At 38.2% G+C, this 23,198-nt stretch overlaps 1 protein-coding gene across 2 annotated transcripts in view; it reads right to left on the bottom strand.

Annotated features, from left to right (window-relative positions):
• MANBA (mannosidase beta) overlaps nt 1–23,198 on the bottom strand; it is a 56,296-nt gene that overhangs the window by 21,195 nt on the left and 11,903 nt on the right. For both annotated transcript variants that reach the window (XM_050338058.1, XM_050338059.1), the window contains exons 5-14: nt 20,886–21,009; nt 18,246–18,421; nt 15,086–15,196; nt 9,564–9,715; nt 8,539–8,656; nt 6,307–6,393; nt 5,646–5,813; nt 4,445–4,663; nt 2,985–3,149; nt 1,543–1,687 (exon numbers count right to left, since the gene is read on the bottom strand). In XM_050338058.1, the coding sequence (XP_050194015.1) occupies nt 1,543–1,687; nt 2,985–3,149; nt 4,445–4,663; nt 5,646–5,813; nt 6,307–6,393; nt 8,539–8,656; nt 9,564–9,715; nt 15,086–15,196; nt 18,246–18,421; nt 20,886–21,009 (1,465 nt within the window). The remainder of the gene's footprint in view (nt 1–1,542; nt 1,688–2,984; nt 3,150–4,444; nt 4,664–5,645; nt 5,814–6,306; nt 6,394–8,538; nt 8,657–9,563; nt 9,716–15,085; nt 15,197–18,245; nt 18,422–20,885; nt 21,010–23,198) is intronic.

The raw sequence follows: 23,198 nt of genomic DNA, 5'->3' as shown, positions 1-23,198 counted from the left end.
TAGTTCATTCTTTATTTCTTCATGCTCATGAAATGCTTAAATCAAGATTTTCAAAATTAGAATATTTAAGAAATAACTAAAATTGAAAGAGAATATACCCTAGTCCTATACAGCTGCCATAAAACAGTTCTCCCTCACAAAATGACTTCTAGTCAAAACTGAACATGAAACACAGCCACTTCTCTCATATCACACACTCCTCATTCCTCCCCTATTTCTTACTGCCTGAGTGACTTATCTCTTTATATGTCTGATTACCCTATTTTTGTGTTCTAAAATGAAAAAAAATATATATAATATATAAGGAGATACCATGTGTGTAAATAGCATATTAGCAGAATAATTTAGTCACAAAGAGTGATTCACCTCATCTGACATCATGTTAGACACCAAATCCCAGCTCAGTCATCTCCTATAAAGAGCTTCTCAGAAGCTCTGCTGGGTGAGAGGTTTCATATAAAGTTCTATGAAAATCACATTTAGCACAGAGAAGATAATTCCTCACAGTTATCAGACAGCTAAGAACACAATAAATCACGTTTGGACATAACCATCTCTCCCTCAACTGACTAGAGAAGAAAACTAGAGGCCCAGCCTTTACCCTGTAAATGCCATCCTGTTGAGAACAGGATCACAGTTCTGGTGGTTTTTTGACAGTGCACTATTGGCAGCTCAAGGGAGAGGGTTTGATCCTTTTACCATGGGGGGGGGGGGAACAGAGAGAACAAAATCGACCAAATTTGTTGAGATTACAGAAAGTAAAATTATATATGGTTGTTTCTTCTTACTCTCCTACCCAACTATCTCCTTCTCTGCCCATGCTCACCGTGGGCGGTTGGGTGCACAGATGCCTCTGTACAACTGAGACAATAAATATCATCAGGGATTTCCCCTTTGAAAATAGAATTTATTAGAAGTCTCCAAAGTTTAAATAATTGATTTTTGTAATTTTAAAATAATTAAGCTTGCAAAGGGATTTTTTTTCTGGAAAAATCTGGAAGATGTATTACATACAGTTGGGAGCATCCACATCTACATAAGAAAAGGAAGGGTAGTTGGAAGTTCACTTCACAAGGGGATTGTGCCCTCAATCTTAACCATCACTCCTTCCTAATAGGCAGCTTTGTCTGGCTTCAATGATATTATTTTCTTGGAAGAAATGAGAATACTGCTTAAACAAAAAAAATATGTATTTTTAAGAAATTAAGAGTTACACAGAATTTTACTTCTCCAAACTAAACCCTGCTAAAATAAGGGTAAGAATTGGTGACTCCTAAATTTGAACTTAAGCTGCAAAACTTCCATAGGAAAATAACTGCTTTGTTCTATAGCCTCTTCCACTTTCACAAACTATTAGGACGATCCTGAAAAAACAGCTTTCTCAAAAGCATTTCTAAAGGATGGACAGAAATATGTTCAGGGTTTGTAAAGTCATCCAAGAGACAGAGCAGAGCCATACTTCTTATTCTGATATTTCCAGATGAGGAAAACAAAACAAGGCTGGTAGTTGGTGCTTTTCACCAGACTGCCACAAAAACTTACCCAAGGAGGCCCATGAAGGTGCCTGCCAAATGTCATTGAGTTGCCAGTACAGAGCTCCCATTGTGTGTCCTTCTCCCTTGGTTATTTCACTTTGACTAGCACGATAGAATTCAGTTTCTGTCTTTGTACACTGAGCCTGCATCACCTTGATCAACAAACACATAAAAAATATTTTTGGTATGTTGTATTCCACTTTCTTTCAAAATGTATGAATATATTAACATACAACACACACTTCACAGCAGCAGTACATTTAACTTTAAACCCCCAAGAGCTGCCAAATGACATTATGCTGCATTACCTCCAGTACATATTCCCTTGATGTCTAAACCCTTATGATCTGAACTTACAACACACATTCCCACTATAAAGCCAAAACTCTGCACCAAAAGGGCAGCCTTTCTTCATCTGCACTCCCACTTCTTTTTTCCTTCCTCACCTCATCTAAAAAACACTTTACAGAATTTTTCATTGGCCAAGTTGTCAACAGATGTTAAACAGCCTGTTATGTTCTTCACAAAGCACATTACTAGACTGGGGGAGTATTAAAAGAAATTCTTAAAATAAAGTTAAAAATCTTTAGGACAGGTCAAAAGGTAAAGATATCAGTTCTAGTCAACTACATGAGCCAAGTTTACTGTCTTTATTCTTTCTGCTAGCTTTATTTTGGTATTCTTCAATGGTTTAACCTGTTAGTAAGGCCCTGACAGACTTAACCCTGCAGAAACTCTCATCACTTTTTGAGTTAGAACCCCACTGTGCAAGTTTTACCCCTGTTTTCAGTTTCACAGCATCATCTATCCTTATTCTCTTGTCAAGAGTGCCTAAAATTCTCAAGTTGTTTTGTTTTTATATAAAACTTGCTGACAGGACTCTCAAATATTAAAAACTTAGTGTGCAGTTAATTCTATCAAGAGTGTTTCTGAATTTCCTGAAACACAACAAAAATTAACAGCACTTTAAACTTGCCTAATAGAATCAAAAAGTTACTTAGCATTTTTTAACACTTGCATAGAAATCACAAATAAAAAAGACAAGCATGAGGTAAAAATACTATGGAGGGAGAGCAAAATATAGCCTTTTTTAGAAAAAAAGCCCAAAATATATTCTCTAAAATATCAGTATCTGTGCCCATGACAAAATTAAAGCTACTAATAATCTAATTCATAGAGAACTACATACTCTAGAAAAAAAATCTTGTTTCAAAAGCACGTGTGTTCCACGTGGCAAAAATCAAAGCAACAAACTTACAGGGGCCACATGAAGAGCAAAACACACCCTCCAGTAGAGAAGCTATTTCCAAATTAAAATGGACTCTCAAATGCTTCAGTATACAAACTTTCTGTATGACTGAGCATTACCTAACAGAACAGGCTCAGCTCTAACTGCTGACAGAATCTAATGGAACTGGCAGCTACCTACATAGAAGACATCACCATTACCTGAGTGAGGTAAATTGTATCTTTGAACCTCTTTACAGGATCTGTGCTCTGGGGAAGCTTGAAATGATACCCAACTTCTTGAAGCATCTGAACGTTGCCACTGCCGTGGTGTTGCCGATGGAGAGAAAAATTGCTTATGTAGGACCAGTCTTCAGCAGAAGAAACCTTTTAAAAACCACAAAAGTAAGGCATCAGAATAAAAAGGTAAAATGTACATTTAATGACCGTCAGGATATCAAGGAAAGGACACCCGTTACAGCCTGCTGACATCATGCAAAACCTTAAAATTGGTAGTAGTTTTCTACAGTGCCTCATGCAGCCACCCAAGGATTTTGAACCAATAACACCCTTTGCTTACACTCCTTGTACAAACAGATGAAAATAGGCAATACTGTTGAAGCCAGAAGAGCAACTTTTGGCTCAATGGCATTAAGTTATTTGTCCTAAGGTTCAGTTTGGCCAAAGATTTCAGAGTTTTGCTTGCACTCACAGTAAATCAGAAACACCCTCAATTAACATGGAAGAATGTACCCTAGTCAGGCACATTTACAGATAAAAAGTTACAGAAGTCAGGAGGGTTATAAATTCTAATAACGTGTATATATATTTTCAAAACCTGCCTCTGAAAACATATGATCATTTACCAGCTTTTTTCAACTAAGGACAACAATGCAACATAATTCATACAGTTATTACTGCCAAGCTTTTGTTGTAATTACAATTTCTATAGAATCTTCCTATTTAAATTTGTTCCTTTTTAGACTGGATTGAATAATTTTCATTGTTATTAATATGGATGAATGTTCTGATTATGCTTCAGATAATATATTTTTCCCAGTAAATTTAAAAGAACATTCTGAACTTCTTCTGGTTGATGCATGAGTATTCATATGATACTCATCTCTCCCTAGATAAATGGACATACAGCATGATATGCCTCTGCTCCAACTGGATAAATAAGATAGAACATAAAATATCTAAATTCAACAGGAGACATAAACAAATCTTCTTATGTGCAGTATGTCAAGAAGTGAATTATTTACGTGAAAGAAATTGCTAAAATTTACAAAAATCAAAACATGTTAAAATCCATCACAGTTCAGCTTTTGTCATGTTTCTTTCTTAACAAACACGTCCTTAGACACTATAAGAGGAAACAGATGTTAGGCAATCATTACTAAGCTATACATTAAGTATAATTACTGTTAAAACTAAGAGTCTCATAATAGTCTCTCACCTAAACTAGGTTCCCCTTGCAACATCAAGAACACTGAGGAGGGAAACAGCGCAGTTTCATCCCCTCCCTCCACACCACCACGCACCTCTATCCCACCTGTGCCATACCACACCTTATACTAATCCAAACTACAGTTCCGATGCGGTAGTTTGTTGGTAAGAGACTCACTGCCCTCACTGAATGAGAGTAGAGGAGACAGTAAGGCGTGGAAGCCCAGCCTCACCTTCTCGATTGTACTGAAGGAAGGCCAGGACTGGAATCCATATTCTGAAGCAAAACGAGTTTTAGGATACATTGTCCAGTTCCAGCAGTCATTGTTGTAGTCATAAAAGTGAGTGTCACCATAATGGGTATCATAAGGATTCTGGGAGATCCAACCTTCTTTAACTGACTCCAAGCCATTGGTGGGACTGGATGCAATAAAAGGACGACTCCTATCTTCCTGGGATTTAAAAAAACCAAAACCACAACACTCTCACTTTAAAGTGATTGTCTTTCATCATCTATACACATAGACCACATTTTGAAAAGGCAAGGCAGGGAGAACAAGCCTTTTCCAAATTTCTGAATCACCACCTAGGAAACATTCCCTCTTATATCCTAACATTCATCATCTTTACTTGCTTAATTAGCTTCTTACTTATGTTACTGGAGGACAGCTGGGCATGATATTGCTTGCTCCACTGTTCTGAGGGATTCTCTCAGAAAATCAAGAGATTTCTATCTTTATATGCTTCTAAATTCTTAATGAAGGCTATTTAAAGTGTGCTTTGTGACTTCTTCACGGAAAATTATTACTTTTGCAGTGTTTTTGCAGGAACAAGGCCATGATTTTCTCTCTTCTTATTAAACAGTCACCTAAATTATGTCCTAACAAATCCAAGGTGTTCTGCTTCTAATGCTTGGATGGTATCATTACAGGTTATTGTCATTTTAGCTGGCTCTGCATATTAAGATAGATGGGACTACAAGAAGGGTTACCAAAAAAATGACGTATTTATGGATTTCTTCAACTGCCATTAGAAGACCAGAGGATTGTTAGATGCTTCTTACAGTATCCTTCAACAAAATCAGCATAAAGGAAACCTGATCATCTAGATTAATAAATTAATGGGTAAGTGAATTTTTGTCCACTGGTAGTGAAGGCATTTGTGGACGTATTAAAAATCAGAAGGAAAAAAGAAGCAAGATCCACTGCATTTTCAGGTCTCCCTTTACATATCACAAAATGCTAAAGGCATAAGTAACTTTTTGGATTGTTGTACTATAACCCTTACGTTTAGAGAGTTGTTTAGAAGAGCTTTGAAAGGGCAATTTCTCGATAATGTGCTGGGTTTAATTTCTCAGAAGGATTAAAAAATAAAATCCCAATTTAAAACCATTTGCCAAGGCATATTCCCCTACAGTTTCTTCAGATCACTTACACTAAGAACTATCTCTCGTATGTTCTTCACATAAAGCATGAGGTAGTCTCTGATATAGATTTCTCTTTGGGCACGAGGTATGGAGAACCAGTTGCTTGAAATTGCTGCTTCATTTTCATTGTTACCACTCCACAGAATAATTGATGGATGAGATTTTAAACGTCGTACCTGAAATACAACTTACAGTTTCAGGAGTGAAGGAAAATTACTTATCTTAAAAAATATTTTTTTTTTAAAATCCCTTTGTCACTACTTGAATTACAAGTCCACATGCATATTACACATGCTTAGCCTACAATTCCCATTTTTAGCTGCACCGGTCACTATTCCCTCAGTTTGCCACCAGGCTCAATCTTTTGTAATATACATCTTCAGAAGGGCAAACTTCTAATACGTTGACATATATCTAGCATATGCACAGGTGTACCTTCATCCTCATCTACTTAGCCACATGTGAAGGGTAAATTCTGTGCAGTCTGCTTGACTGACTATTCCTGCAAGTAGTAGAAGACTTAGCAAGGTTATGTTTTATGTATACACTGCTACATAAAAGTACACTAACAAATACTTCCAAAACAACACTTCTGGAAAGCTAATTTATACAGTCAGTCAGTCAAAAATAGGTAATGGGAAACAGAACTTTGACACCCAGACCAAATACCTGATGAAGAACTTCTGCTCTCACAGATGCTAAGTAATCCTGGTCAGTTGGATAAAGTGCACAAGCAAACATAAAATCCTGCCAAATCTACAGGGAAAAGGAAAGATTAAAAAAAAAAAATAGCAAATTATTTTACATAACTGAAGAAGATATGATTATTGGGATGCACAATCCTTTGTTCAGACAGAAGTTATTTTTTAAAAATTAATCTGCAATGTTTTGCTATTCTTGGAAAGTACCACCAAAACAATCATGTCCTCCTTGGGGTTCAGTACATGCACACTCCACTGTGGTTATCCTCAATATCAGAGGAATCAGATCCTGACAGCCTACACTGAGGAGTGCAATACTGCTCAGTAGGGGGAGTTCAGTAAGTTTCAACTAAATAATAAGAAACATGAACATGGGGCAATCTGCAGCTGAACAGAACAGTTTTGAGTTACTACTTTGCAGGTGTAACACCAAATCCCCATTACTTAATGAGAAGAGACAGTAATTCTTCCAGCATGGTATCGAGCACACTCAACCGATGTTAAAGTGTACTCATTAAGAAAACACTTCCACACAAAATGATCCCAAAAAATAGCAAATCTTACACAGTAAGAGGGGCAGAAACAAACTAGATCCTCTAAAACCACAGTGATCTTTCTCTTCAAAGAATGATCAAGTCAATATCATTAGATATGATATTGAGGAGAAGAATTACAAAAAAAAGGGGAAGGAAGGAAGCCCAGTGAGATGGTTAAGATTTCTTGTTTACCTGTTCTGTTTATTAAATTGCTGTAACTTTGAGACTCCTGCTAGTCTATCTCAAATGTTAATGGAAAGACCTCTACAAGGAGCACATTAACCCAAAGGAGTCTGTAGACTACAATTTTCTGAATAGCATACTACACAGAGAGAGACAAACCAGTTCCTCATGTAATTGCATTTTGATTGCAGTTAGAACATGCTTTTCCATGGCTCTTTTCAGCATACCTTCCCTAAAAAAACTGAAGATAGGGCACAAGACAGTGGGGGGTAACGGATCCATTAGTAATTGTTACAATCCTAACACTCACTGTACATAAAAGCAAAGCTATTGCCAAAGAGTCACTCATAATCCTTTAGTGACTGACTGCGTGGAATCAAAACTCTCTTTTGAAAGAAACTTTCTCTCAGTGAGGTATCACTGTGAGAAATCAGTGATAGGTATCAGTGACACCTATCAGAAATCACTCTCACTATTTCCTTCAGTGAGGTATCACTGGTTTTCTTTAAGCACAGTTTGACTCCAAGGCACTTTCAAGCCTTTGCAAGACCATCAGAAGAAACAAAACCAAAAACCTCCATCACCACCCCCTCCAGAAAAAGGATCTGATTTTCTGCATCTACTTGCTATTTTGGCTGTTAAATAGGATCTAAATCTTGCATTGAGCACTGTACAGGCGCAGATCTAAGTGGCCTACTTAAGGTGCATAGTGTCAAAAATGAAAGAACTGTAAGTCCTCAGAAGCCTTGAAAATCAGGACACTCATTCAGATGACTAAAATAGATGTAACTTTTTTTTTCCAAGCACATACAGAAGGCAGCAAGGTATGAGTTCTGTTTCCCTGCTTTTTATGCTGCAGAGCAAGACCAAACACACTTGCCAGGATTTTTAGTAACAGATGCAATTTGGTCTTCATTTATCTAGTCACTATTTCATCAACACTAAGTGTCTCCAAGTTCACAGAATTGAAGGTATTCATCTAGGATTAGTGATTGCAGTAGGTGTTCCCTTACTGCCACATTCATACTCAAATGCAGCTTGTTCAAAATGATTGTTTGGATGAAGCCTTTCATGTTTGACTTTGGGACAAGTGAAAAATTTGAACCAAAAAAACCACAAACCTTTTCTGCAATTGCTATAAAGGAAAAAAACAGTTTTAAAAGAAATAAAATACATTTCCACAACTGAGAAAACCATGGCTAACTTCTACAGACTTCTGTAAAGTCTCCAAAATATCACTTCCAGACTCAACAGACAGCCTTTGTAAATCAGAAACCATTCAAATTAAAAAGAAATTAAAAAACCCAACCAGTCAACCAAACAAAAACCAGGTTGATCTAACTTCTCAGGTTGATACTCTACAATATCTTCTGGAAAGATGGTTAGAATGCATGTATCAATTCTCTTATTTTTGTTAATTTAAAACAGATTTTCATTTACAAGTTCTTGTCAGTTTTTAAATAAGTGTTCTGTGCTTTTACCATTATTCCTATTTCATCACAAATATCGTAAAATTCATCTTGTTCATATACTCCTCCTCCCCAAACCCGAAGTGCATTCATGTTAGCATCTGCTGCAGACTTCAAGAGTAGCCTTAATCTGTAAAATAAAAGTTTTGTGAAACTGTATCACTTAGGAGTTTCTAAGGTTATACAAACAAAGAAACAAACACCCCTAACAAAAAAACAAACAAAAAGCCAAACAAAAACTCAAAACCTAAATCGTATGTAGGCAAACTAAGACTTATAACTTTGACAGAAAGTATCAAAATACTCTGGTTTCTAAGCCTGCATGTCTCGACAGAGCTCTCAAAAAGTAATTTTTTGTGCAGAAAAAGTTGCTTGTTCCTGTTAGTGCTTACTACATAGATGAGTGACATGTAAGTGCTTTTACAGAAGTATTGGCACAACTAGATTTAGAAATACTCTATTTTATTAATCATATTGTTCATTTTCTTCTTAGATATTTCTTGCTTTGTATGTCAATCATTTGAATTCAAATTCTCCTTTAAACACGTATATTTTTTTTCTGAGTTCCACAATGCATAGTGAGAATGGAGGAATGAGAGGGTGAGGAGAAAGACTGAGACGCTGAATCTCATTTTAAAGGTTTCAGGCTCCGGACATTTTTCTTTAAGTCATACTGGCAGCCTCTAAACTGCATATGAATGCGCACTGCAGCATGCTCTGTTGTCCTGGCTCCCCAACTACCTGGAGCAAAGCTTAGTTGAAGTACAGTATAATCCCCATAAAAATACCCAAAAGGCCAGTAACCTATGAACTACAAAAATTCACCTTCCCATCAGTAACCTCACTTACATGCCTTGACACTCCAATCTATTCATGTAAATTAAGCCCTAATTCTGAAGCTCCAACCCACAATAATCAGTGTCCTACCTTGAAAGCAGTTCCACCCACTAAAGCCAACCTTTCATAAAGCCTGTATAGAGAATTAGGAGGAAGAAAACATGATCCTTTATCCTTAGAGAACATCAAATGTGGCTTACGTGTCATAGGTCACCCTGTCCTGGAAAGAATCTGCAGGAATCCAGTTCGAGCCCTTCAGAAAAATGGGTCGGCCATTGATTCTGAAGTAGAAACTCAGACCTGGTGAGCCAGGAATAGGCTCCTGAACAAGTTCTACTGTCCGAAAATAAGCCTGTGAAGACATGAAACTTAGATTTAAAGCTGAAATAACAATGAATTACAACAAAATAAATAAAGAAAACCATTACAAAAAGAATTGAACTGAACACTAACAGCTTAGAATTTGTCAAGGAGTCAGTCAAAAGACATGGTCTCATCTCTAAATTCCTGCTTCCTTAAAACACACCATAACAAGACTAAAAATAATTCTCCCAATAAACCTGTTCACTTTTTAAAGTTACTATCACATTAAGAGAGAAAGCATGAGCAAACGACTGTGCATATGCACATATGTAAGTAAGAGACAGATGCAGGTTTGCTTGCTGCAGAATTCAGTCAAAATTCCAGCTGATGACCAGTGAGAGCAATACCAGTGGTTGCACTAGATCAAAGACACCATTTAATCTGTAATATTCTCCTCATAGAAGGATAATCCAGCAGTTCAGTTGTAAGTCCTGCCCCTAAATGCCTAGCTTCAGGTTCATCTAGTAAAAGTAAAATCTTACTCTTTTACTGCCCTGTAATGACACCTTTTTAATAGCTGTAGTAATTAAAAAGATATGCACACAAACAAAAATGGCAGTTTGCAAGTGAAAGGCCCTTTGGCCTTCACAGCTGTGTTTGAACAGCATGATCAGCAATTCAGTTTCAAAGAGACCAGTTCAGCTAAATAACCACTAACTTCGTGTAAGGTATTAAAGACCATTCCAGATAAAAGCACATCTCAAGCAGAAGCCACATTTTTACAGATGCTCTTTCAGCCTAATACATGACACTGTATGCTGTAGATGCTGAAACAAGAAAACATTCCTTCTTCCTGTTGCAGGTGGAATGAAAGTTCTTAGGAAATTATTCTACATTTTTTCTGGGACTTTACTTCAGTCACAGCTACAGTGCTGCTCTAAGGGGTGTCCTGACTGCACTGACATAAACAGTCAATTCTACAGTCATGAGAGAGCACTTGGTTCACTGCAATAATACTTTGCTCTGTCCCCTTATTTGTACAGGTGTCTTCCCCACCTGCCACAGGGCAGATGCAGAGCAGCTGCCACATTTGCTCCTGTTCACCTGCAAAGTGTTACAGAAAATATCTTGTTCAGGGACGCTTGAAACTTCATTTTCTCCTGCATCCTTTTTCAACTTACCCAAGCCAGAAAGAAAACTCTCTTTCTTTGTTGTACTTGTTGCTCATTATCATAAGGAGATAACTGGGAAATTAAATAAAGTAAATAAACTGGAGGAAACTTCAGCCAACTCACACCAAGCAACAGGTTTGGGTCAGGAAGGTAGGAACCTCATTTTTTCTAGACTACACCTAAGATAGCAACCACTCCTCCCTCAGATGACTATTTGCTTTACCTTTTCAAAAGGTCAGCTTCTAAAGTACAGCCTGTTCTCTCTCTGCCACAAGCTGAAGTTGAGGCAAGTATCTGTCAGTAAATCAGGCTAAAATTAACCTAGTTCAATGCAAGGGATATACCTGTCTTTAAGACAAAATGTATTTCTTTATTTCACACATGAAACAAGGCTGGGGAAATGACTAATCCCACTACGGGACTGCATTTTCTAAACTTTCACTTTATCAAAAAAATCACACGTATAGACAGAAAACTATTTCCAGAGGTAGGGAAGTAAAAGAAAATTACCACATATTTGTTTCCTCTTTGGTGCTTCTAAGTCAACTGAACAATTATTAACCAAACACCTGGCCAGAGACAACGCACGTGACAATCCAGATGCGTAAGTGGAGGCTGCAGAACACTGACCTCAAACTGAACCCTTCTGCATTATGGCAATAACCAAAAGATAGAAACTGAATGAATTAAAAAAAAAATAGGATTTGCCCAAGACCTGTAGTGTTTTATAGTGTTGCCCAGGGACAACAGTGCATTAGTGGCAAGTGGGACTCAGCATCCATATCACTAAAGAAACTCCCAGATAGAGAAAAAACTACAAAGTCAGGCCACTGAGAGAACATTTCAGACTCCCAGTGCAATATCTCTGTGCACATACGTGCACTGAGGACAGCATGCCCTCCCTTTTTTCTGCTGCAATCCCATTGCTCACTGGGTTGGTTGAATATAGGCCAATATGATGAACTCAGCATTAGGACAAGAGTCTTACATTCAGTCCTAGAATTTTGCAGACTTATTTTAACATGAGAAGTTGAATTAAAAAAAACAAACAACCATTACAAAAATAACCTTCCTCGGTGAATTCAGTTACTTGGAGAAAAACATTGTGGGTCTTTTTTATGGCACAAAGTGGAATGGGATTTACAGTTGGGGTTCCCAAAGTATTTGGGATGTCCTCTTCATGGATGTCATCAGGCAGGTCGTGACTGTCTCAGAGTGCATTTGTAATGGAGTATTTATATTACTAACAGAAGTAACATGATATTGCTTTATTTCAGGCTCAAGTGGAACTGGCCCAATCCAAGGCAATCTAAGAGGCCGAAACACTCAGCCAGGACCACCCACACAGCAAGAGGAAAAGCTCCTTCGTCTCAGCTCACATTCCCAGGCCTCCAAGGTTCAGTGCCTTTGTGTTCCCAACTCCATTGCTCCCCAGGGGCCCATCTGGTAACACAGCACATCTTCCTGTTCCTACAGCAGCTTCCTTCTGCCTTATGGGGTAAAAGAAGGGCAAGGGGAGACAACTAGCATCTGGTATACTTAGTTACATGCCTTTCTGGCTACCAAAACCTTGGTCACCTTGAAATCTGTCTGACAGAGCTTGCTGCCTGAGGGCTGAACATTTCTCCCAGTCTTGGAGCACACAGAGGAGGCTCTCTAGCCACCACAGTCAGCTGGTTCTGTGCATAATTAAGAACCAGATACCTGCCTTTTTAAGTCACATACAAAGGCTTTGTACACAGTTAAGTGACCTGTGGCTCACATTTGGCATTTCCAGATTCAGCAGTAGGAAAAGTAATAAGGATGAAGATGCCTAGAGGTGAAATAAGATCACAGAACACCCCAGTGACCTAACAAATTAACACACAGCATGAAAGTGGTGTGAAAACTACAAAGCCAAAAGGAAAGACTTCTGCAAGTCATGCTAAAAGGCCTGGGGGGAAAAGAGGGTGTAGAGGGATGGAGGGAAAGATAGCTAGAGGCTGAGGTCTGTTAAGTACTGAAATAGCCTTATGAAACAAAAAACTCATAGTACAGTGCTGAAGAAATAAGCATACAGAAAGATGGGGAAACAGAACCAAAAAGCAAACAAATGCCTCGTGAGACAATGAAAGAGGTAATAAATTCCTTGATGTAGGCATGGCAAGAAGAAAGGCAACTTATCAATAGCAAACAGGACTGGATAGACCCTCACCCAAGAAAATCAATCTCACTCTGAGATAACACCTGGCTATGACTTTATTTCACATTATCCTGAGAAACAAACTCTAGATCAAAATATTGAAATGGAAAACCAAAACCAATCCCATCGAGGATGTTAACTTCCTTCTGTTTTGGTTTTCTGCTACTCTGAACAGGAATGAGTAAGTACGTCCCTCAGCCAAAGAGGTTCCCAGCGCAGCTGGCTAGAGCTCTGCAGAGCTCCTGAAAGTACATACCGGAAGGCCACCCAGAAATACTCCCAAAGGATTAGTTAATGTTTTGAAGACTAATCTAACATGTCAGAATCCAACGAGTAGTTCAAGTTAAGAGTAGCCAAATCTGACATAAGATCAAGCTGTGTTTTCTCACATGTACAATTCTCATCCTTAAGTTTTCACCTGCCCAAAGTGAAAGTAGATGCTCATATGGAGACAAACCACTTGTGAAATGTCTCGCCAATAATTTTTTTCTTAAAAAAGGGGGAGTGGGCAATGTGTTTCACCTGAATACAGTCAGTACTAGATAGAAAACAGAACTGATAACAGAACAACTTTAAGGAACATTAATCCCTGATTGTATCTCCTGAACTACTCAAAAGTTCTTATTAAGCCATATGAGTGTTGCTATTTAGTCCTGCTGACAAAACGAGAAAATTGTGCTAGAACATGAAAGAACTGCATACAGAGCCCTTTTCCACTCATACAGCTCTGGGTGGGGGTGATGGTGTGCTGGTGCATCTGTCAGAATCCAAGAGAGAGATTCACAGAACACATGAAAGAGGACTAGACTTAATAATTTAAAGCTTTAAAGGCTGGTTGATTTATAATGTCCACTATGTGGTACATTTGCTTGCTTCCCCTCTCTTTTCCCTTAAGTGGAAAAAAAGAAGAGGCTTCTGAGTATCTTTTGAAGACTATGAAGTCCCTATGATCACAGGCCACAGAGCTCTACAAAATACTCTGACACAACCACGTAAATGGAACTGATTAGCTTTCCTATCATTGTGCATTTTTCACACAGTAACAACAGAATTTCCCTTTTTACAGGCTTTATAGCTGTATTTCCTATAACTAGTTTTTCCAAGAATAATATAATGTGTTTAATTGTTTCAAAATTATATCCCTAATAATGGCAAAGAATTATTATTATGACTTCATAATTAAACTAAGGGCTTAGTCCTATAATGACTAGGACTCCAGAAGTCCTAGTCCAGAAGCTATTGCTTTTTCACAGGGTTTTTTCACATGAACAAATGTTACAGCAAATAGCAGTTTTAGATGCCTGGTGATTAATTTTCAGATTAATTTTCAGATTAATTTTCAGATTAATTTTCAGTGAAGCAATATACATCAGAACCATCTAATAAATGCATAAATTTACTTGGTTATTTCCACATGTTGATAGCATAAGGAGCCCAGCCTAATCTCTATGATTCTTCTTAATGGACAAGCAGAAATTACCTTTCTAGTGTTCTTAGCAAAATCAAACAAATAATTAAACAGCCAGTGTGTTACAGGAATCCCTATGCAAATATCCCCCAAAATTACCTTCATGGTCATATTTAAGATGTTACCTCTTCTTAAACCTGAAGCACATCTACCAACATTCTAATAAATGAATGTACATTAAGCTTTTAGGAGTGTGTCTATCCCATAACTTTTTAAAAAACTTAATTAATAAGAAAAATCTCAGTAATAAACCTTCACACAATCTATAGAAATCTAAAAGGATTTTTCAGTGCATGATACAAAGCCAACAGCACAGCATATTAAGTATATCTCTTTTCTGAGATTTCCAGCTAACTGTAAACCATCTTCCAGTCTCAATACAAGTAAAGACATCCATACAAGCTCAGATTACAAGAAAGCAGGTTAACAGGTACCATACATTGTGACATGAAAAAAAACTTCTTATTTCTCATTAGCTTTTTCACATGCATATTACAATCCAACAAAATATTTAAGAGCTATAGATACCTGCTATGCAGAGCAGATGTCCTGGCCATAAATGTGCAACGTCAGATGTAATTAAGCAGAAGGGCTCACCTTTGAAAATTTCTCAATCTGGTATCCTGCCTCCATGATAAAAGTTGTTTTCATGTTGTATCCAGTTTGCTTTCCATGTCCATTTGGCCACCAAGCCTCTACTGCAGAAGTCTTGAACAAGACGAGAGAGAAGGTCAGAGCAACATGTATAAAAAGAGGCACAAAATGCACCTGTGGGCTCAAGACGTCTTTGAGTGAATTACCACCAGTGTAATGAGCTTTTGTGCTTCAGCTGTGGTAGGCTAACTGGGATTTCACCGGCTGCAGCTCTGAGGTGAAAACCATTTAAAGAGAGAAGCATGATTTCTTCCACTACAGTCCAGGCTGCCACTTCATCCTGTGACCACGGGAGGCCATGAACACACATACACATGCATGCACACGCCTAGCTGCTACCTCTCAGCCGAGGTACACTGAGAGGCTACTCCTCCAAACCCCAAATATCTGTGTCAGGAGCAGACATTGTTCACTAGCCTCTGTATCGTGCACCTCCTCTCACGGACGCTTTTAACTATCACATGCAACAGTCCATATAAAGTGGGGACACTTCTGAACTGCGACTTGGGTAATATGCAACTCCACGGACTGCTTCACTTATGGGCAAGCTTTTAAGACAAATTCTAAGTTTCATTCTTTCTTTTTGGTGTTTTCTGCTTTTTCTCTAAGCTTCCTAATCACATCATTAGTACTCCATTATTTTTACAAACATAAAATACTACCTCTAGGATGACAGAATGACTCAACTTTCTCATTTTTCTAATCATGGAGTAATATTTGTATCTTCATTCCAGCAGCCTGCTTCTGCTGCTCATCCTGTTGCCAGCATTTGCCAGTTGAGTGCACAATGCAAAAATTGTGGAAAGAAAGCAAAATGCATGCAACCAAACAATGGAGGGATCAGCACTGAATAGAGTCATGCAAGGAGTGCCTCATCTTGTCAAATAAACTGAGGCCAGGGAGCAGCCCAACAATATGTTTTGCTGTAGCCACACTTGGACGCAATCATAATGTATCTACCGACATTTCAGCTTCCCTGATACGGAATTATCATAACTGCTTGTGCAGAAGTACTAATCTCTGTGTTGCACGGATACAAATGGAAGCACAGAATCAGCGTGTGCCTCAACAACAAGGGAGTGTTCGCAGCTGCCTGGAAGGACTGCGGTGTCTCATTGGCCGCTAATGATGTCATCCCTATGCTCACCATTAGCTGATAAGCAAAATGCTGTCACGTTGGCAACACAGCACTTTGTGTGGCAACTGCAGGAAGACTGATACACATCTCAGGTGATACACACCACTCAAACACCTACAGACTCGCAACATAATTTGCAATAAACTCTCAACTAGAAATAAATTTCTGGCGAGGTCTCCGTATTCAACATGCACCACGCAAGTCTGTGTACAGACTAAGGGCTCTGTTAGTCTCATCGATACATGAGAACACATTTCAGGGCTTCTCAAAAATCAGCTGATGTGAATTCATGCAGCAAAGCCTTTTGTGCACAAAGAATAATGAAACGCTGCTGCCTCTGCTCTGAAGGAAGTGCTTCCTCACGAACTTGCAGTTGCACTACATTAACAGATCTCTTCTGAGGTTGGTGGTGGGGCAATTAAATACACAAAAATAACTTCTGTAGTTTTGCTTTGCAATGCCTGCTTAATGTAATCCATTAAAAGGCTAAGCAGAAACTAATAGTTATTTTAAATGAAACTAGGTATTGGCAATTGCTCATGTAACTTGCATATCAGGTGACAACAGTAAGAAAAATTGTATGTTTGTATGCTTTTGTGTCAAAATAAAATAAAGCACGTGAATATGCAAGTCACTGAGTCTGCACACTAGAACAGAAACACCCTGCTTGCCTTTTAACATGTTTTCCCTCCATTCAAAAAACTGACACGTGAACTCAAGAGTACACACATAACGCCATCAAACTGGGAAAACAAATGCAGAGTTACACAGCAAAGTAAAATACAGCCAATAAAATACAGAATAGAATATACAGAATACACAGGCAGTAAAATACAGAAAGAATTGAAGGCTGACTCTCAAATGTTATTAACTGACCGAATGGTCAAAAGCCCCAAATTCCTTCTCACAGCACATCACTCTCCCACAGATCTGACTGTCCCGTGGCAGTGAAGCAGACAGCAGCTCCCATGGAGAACAGCCAGGACTTCCACTCTGCCCACAGGGCTGAGCCTCTGCTGTCAGACCCTGTTCTGCAGGAGAAAACTGCTCTCTCTGCAAGTTCATACGTCTTTGTGCCACTCTAGGCTCACTGCCTAATTCAAGACACTCCTCAGCTAGAACAGACACACTGATTTCCTTAATATCTCAGGTTTTTATATCTTTCCTTAATTACACCTGTATGATAAAACTCGTACCTGAAAAAAAAAAGTAACAAATTTTATAAAAATTAAATGATGATGGTGAATTAGGTCTGCCACCAGATAGCTTCCCAGCACCCTCTGAAAGCAAGCAAATCAATTCTTTCCTCTTTCAGCACTGGGGTATATACCAAATCCATCGTTTTTCAATTGACTTGTCTCTTCCTTAGAGCATCTTCACTGTTCCAAAACTCCTCCTGAGTTTTGTCTATCCAAAGGACTACAAACCAGCGTAAGGAAGTACTACACTCTACAAAATTTCTAGCCAACCTCACTTCCAGACAAGTTTTTTACAGGACTCTTTCATTTACCTGAAAGAGTGTCTGCTGAGCGGTTTGAAGAAAGTTTCCTCTCTCTCCTGGGAGAACCGGGCATATTATAGTATATTCTAGTCTCAGTTGGTCCAGTAAACAACAGCATGTGAGATACCTGCTGCCAGTGAAGTCAAGTGACACAGTCTATCCAAAGGTTATCTACCTAAATACCTCAAAATAGCTCCTTTAACCATGGCCAGTGATTACGTGATTTTTTTTTCAAGGCTTCATCATCTTTTTTACATTGAGCTACACAGCTCCACAGACATCAGTTTTTAGAAAGGAAAAGAACAGTTTTCCTATCCTGTAAGGGGTACAGAGGTGTTGTTAAAAGTCAGGAACACAGTAAGGAAGGGGAGGGAGGCCTAAAACTGGCATGGAGGTAGAAAGACACACAGGAAACCAAGGGAAACATTTTGCAGCTGGATAGTTTTTCACACACACCTCCTTACCTTGTTGATGTTTACAAGCAGCACAATGCTGCCTTCTCCAGGTTGAAGCTTCACACTGAATGTTTGCTGTGTTTGCAATTTTGGAATGTTCACTGTCACACGACCTGCAATTGGCTTAGAGCTGACTACATCAAAAATAGACTCAATTTCAAGACACCACTGCTGCGCACTCTTTACTAAGGGGAGAAAAAATGGAATTTAATAGTTATGTTTATATACTTATTAATTAGCATGATCTCTCATCAAACAGAAAATTCAAACACCTAAGACTAAATCTAACAATTTTCAGGCTGTGTTTGAACCAGACCTACAAGGTTAATGCTTGTTTAGTGCATTTGACATCTGTGTTTACATTTGCCAACTTGGAAGAGAACGATGCCATATGATTCATGTTTCATAACTCTTTTATTTTTATTCAAAAGCCACCCAGATTTTTTTTCAGGGTTCTGTACAAAAGTCAGAGACCTTGACACCAGTCACTTCATTAGGAAGGATTTTTTTCCCACCAACTCCCATAGACATCATATTTGCTTTTAGTCAGCACTCATATGAACATGGTACTCTTTGGGAAAGATCCTAATCACAAGCCAGTACAATCACTTTTGTCAATGAAACAAAAACAGTATTAACTGAAAACGAGCTGAATTCATCCCAGAGACACTAAACAAAATGAATGGAGTTATGCTGGGGATGAATTGGGCCCACTGTGTCTAGACTTGATGGGCTATATCTTTATGCCCCTTCTGCCACCAATGTGTGGTGGAGGAAACAAGTTAATGAGTTCCCTGAGATCTCTCTACAGTTACCTCAGAGGGTCCTCTCCTTTACAGAACTTACTGAATAAGGCAAGCCAAGGTCAAGGGTACTCAACATTTATCTGTAAATTTCCCATTAACTTCAGCAATTTAATTGTGTAGCTACAAACACAATCTGGCTAATCCTATACTTCAAATATTACTGATTAACATATAAGCAAAAGCAAATAAAACAGAAAACAAGGAAAACTAGAACTAAGATGTATTTTGTATACCCAAACTTCTAATCATGTACTTCCTCTTTTCATTTATATACTTTAGTTCTCCTTCCTCCAGGAGAGAAAGAGAGCTCCCTCCAAAAGCAAAGAATTACATTCAGCCCTGTGTGATTTTCACTGTCTTTTGTGGAATGAAGAGCAACGATTGAGTTCCTAAGTTTATATTACACCCACCATTAGCCAGGAAAGACCAATTTTCAGAAATACTGAAAGGATTAAAAAAAAACCCCACCCCACAAGGGTCACCCATTACAGTGCATCTTGCCTCCCCTCCAAAAGCATATAGAAACTGAATCCCATCCTTTACTGCATGAACTGTGGAGTCTAGGTGGAGAAATCAAGTACAATGAATCTTTTGCAGACTCAGAGGTCAAAAGACTGAGTCAAATGACACCAAATCTGACAAGTAATAAAAGTACACATGCAGGTTAAATTCAGGTCATTCATTTACTCTTTCTTTTTCAAATGTTATTATTCTGAATACTAATAAGCTCTCACTCTGGTTCCAAACCACTCTCTGCTGAATGAAAGAGGTTTGCTCTCTCCACTTACCCACAGAGCAAAATTTTACCTACCAGAAGGTGGAGTTGTGGGAATGTGGGAGGGACCAGAACAGATTTTTCCTGTAACTAAATTTTAGTGAGCAGCACAGTCTGTGCTGGGGCTTTCCATGGAAATTCCAGTCACGTTAATTCTAGCTAAGACCTGCAGCTATTTCAGGAAGTTTTAAAAGCAGCCATGGAGCGATGTCTTCCTCTTTTATTCATAAACAACAAATCTATTCCCAAGGGCTGAAATTCAACCCAATGCAGAGGACTCGTGCTAGCCCTTACTCCACTGAAGACTGGGCTCCACAGGCGGTGAAAGAAAGCACACGGGTGGTCTACAGTGGGGCATATTACCAAATGCAGAAAGTTTCAACAGAAAATTAAATGCTTTTGCTCAGCTGAAATGATCTTCAGGACAAAGGAGAGGAACATCAGAGACCACGGCAAGAGAGGAAACCGGTTTGGTAAGTTAGGTAGCAAGAATGCAGGAGGCCATCCTCTCAAATTGCAGCCTTAACAAATTATCCTTGCATAGCACGACTGCTTTTCTCTCTCAGACTTCATGTTGTGTCCTGAAAACTCGGTGCTCTTGAAACTCAGCTCACTGTGCATTTGTCTTTCCAACACAAAACTAAATTCCCATAGCAGCTTTGCCTTTGTTTTAAATAAAAGTGAGACAAAAGTGAGACATATTTACTGGGAGTCTTGGTGAAAACACATACCAGTAAAAAAGAAATTTTTCAAAACTGTGGAGAACAGGTGCTAACCTCAGCTATACTACACTTAAACTTCTGCAGTTATTTGGGGACCCTCAAGCAAAAAAAAAAAAAACAAAACAAAACTAACAACAAGAAGAAAACCCCTGAATTCTATCATTTTTAATTGCTATTGTTCGTACTGAAGTACTGTTTCAAAACCTAGAAAGGTGTGCTGTGATAAGAACTACATACAAAGTCATAAAAAACCCAACAGAACTTTTCCTAAAATGACAGTTAATTAAGCTTAACAATAAAATAGTTTGTATTCCAAAGGTGAAACAATAATAAAAACAAGACTTACCAAAGAAAGGAGTTACAGAAAAGTAAATCAGGTGGTAATGGTTATAGGCCTCAATCCTAACATCTTTCCAGATTCCTTGAGTGGGAAAAGAAGGGCCCCAGTCCCAACTAAATGAACACTGCTCCTGGAATACAGAATGATTACGTTACAATTGCCTATTTTTCACACAGACATTGATACTGTGCCAGAAATAAAAGACATTTGCTATCTAGGAATAAAATATTGGCATGCACTAAAAGAAGTCTTCCAATTTCCATAAACCCAGAAGAGCCTACACTATTTTTTTTCCCATTTCTTGACCAGAACTCTGCTGCTACTACCTATTTTTCAGTATACAAAAAATTAAATTTTGTATTAAACACTCATGTACAGAGAAATTTTGTATTTCTGGAATTTTGTATTACCTAGGACACTACTTAGAAAAAAACAACAAAACAAACAGTAAAGATAAAATAAAAAATCCAGAAGATTATTCTCAATTTAACTATGAATTATCTTAGTTTGTAATGTCAGTGTTTAACTGTACACCTAAAAGACAAACTAGGCAGAAAATTGATGGTTAGAAATGTTACAGTATTCTAAAAGAACAGTATCAAATTAAAAACTGTATTGCAAATACTTTATCTCCTATTTTTAGTAGTAACACCACAGTTTAGTACAAGAAAAGAGAAGCATATGTCTGGTGTGTTTGTGTAGTTCAGTCATGTTCGCTGTTTCTCCCCTTTTTATGGTTCTCTTACACAAAAACAAAGGGAACAAAACCGTGGTTGAGAAGTAGCTTAGTTCTGGTTCTACCATCAGAATAACTGTCAGAATTATAAAATGCTGGTCAGGCAGAGAGGTACCTACACTAATTTCCATTTAGCTGTTTTCAAACCTGGTCAGACCTCTAGTTAACAAATCCCTTGACGACATCTATTCAGCTGCCCTCCAAGTTTCACACAGTCCCAGCCCCAAAGCAAATACAATAGATCTCCTGAAGTCTTGTACAGTGACACACAGTTCTAAATTTAGAGACTAATAACTTACAGCCGAGGCATACTAATTTCGGCAAACCACATTGCACAAGTCTGGCCTATCCCTTGCATCTCTACAGTCTGCCTGCCTCCCTATCAAATTGCAAAAGAGCCTTCCAGGAAGGAAACACCTATTTCAAAAGCAAAAGCAGGGAGAGCATATTCTTATAAAACAGGGCCAGGGAAAGCAATTTTCCCCTTATAAAAAAATTAACTAACAAATCACTGGCAGATTGTCAGGTTTCACTAATAACACTGCAGAGACTGCTGTGTCATAAGAACAACACATTTGTATCACTGAAGCACATCACCAGTGACAGGCTTGTGTTCTGCCACAAATCCTGTTCAGTTTTAGGTACATTTACTGCACTTAATACTACACCTGAAATGTGTAAACAGCTCTCCATTACTTTCAGACAGGAATCCAGCTTATTTTACAAATGTCCTAGTATGTTTGTTTACTTTTTAACGTGACATAACTGCTGTTGTTACCATATACTTGGAACTCAAAACGTTTCTGGAAATTTCTGGAGAAACTTTCAAGTACAGTCAAACAACACATTTGAGGAAAAGCAATAGGGTATCTTCTTACAAATTTAAAGGTACAGTTCAGTGAAGCATAAAATCATTCCAGGCCATTTCTACTCCATAAATAAGACTACAGCTGTTTAATGCCTTCTTCCTCCCAAGCTTCTCCTTGCACTGATTTCTAAGAAACACAGTGGACTCAGAAGAATTGATAAACTTTCCAAAATGTAGTGAAAATAAAAGTAGCAGCAAGTAGAAATAAAGACAACATCTTAATCCTAAAGGATCTTTCCAGGACAACATAGAGTCCAAAAACATTTTTTTAGGAGGCTCTAAAAGGACTTGATTAAAAAGATTGAAAATAACTAACAAGAAAGGCATTTAAGTGGAGACAAACCTGAAAAGACACCCAAAAATAAAAATTCCAAAATAAAATCATCTAGCCATTACCTCTATCTGCTGCCAAGCTAACAGAAACACAAGATGCTCCTCAAACAATAGTTTGCCTTGGTTAAGTTTTAACAGCAATGAAGTCATGTCTTAAATCAAAGTTTCTGAACTTCATTCATTTTCACTGAATATGTACTTATACGTCACACTTCTCAACACTAATGAAAACAGGTTTCCTGTTAGATAACACTTCTTGGGACATGCCAGAGCTGCCCAGTATAAATAGCACAGCACATGAGCAACAGCAAACACTCACAAAGCCGCTTGGCTAAGATTTTTACAGCCTTGGCAATACACACTGGTATTTGCAACAGTGAAC

Source organism: Myiozetetes cayanensis, unplaced genomic scaffold, assembly GCF_022539395.1.
Source record: "Myiozetetes cayanensis isolate MyiCay16 unplaced genomic scaffold, myiCay2020 scf7, whole genome shotgun sequence".
NCBI lineage: Eukaryota > Metazoa > Chordata > Aves > Passeriformes > Tyrannidae > Myiozetetes > Myiozetetes cayanensis.
Note: the sequence above shows the minus strand (reverse complement) of the source record. Positions and strands in the feature narration are given on the sequence as shown.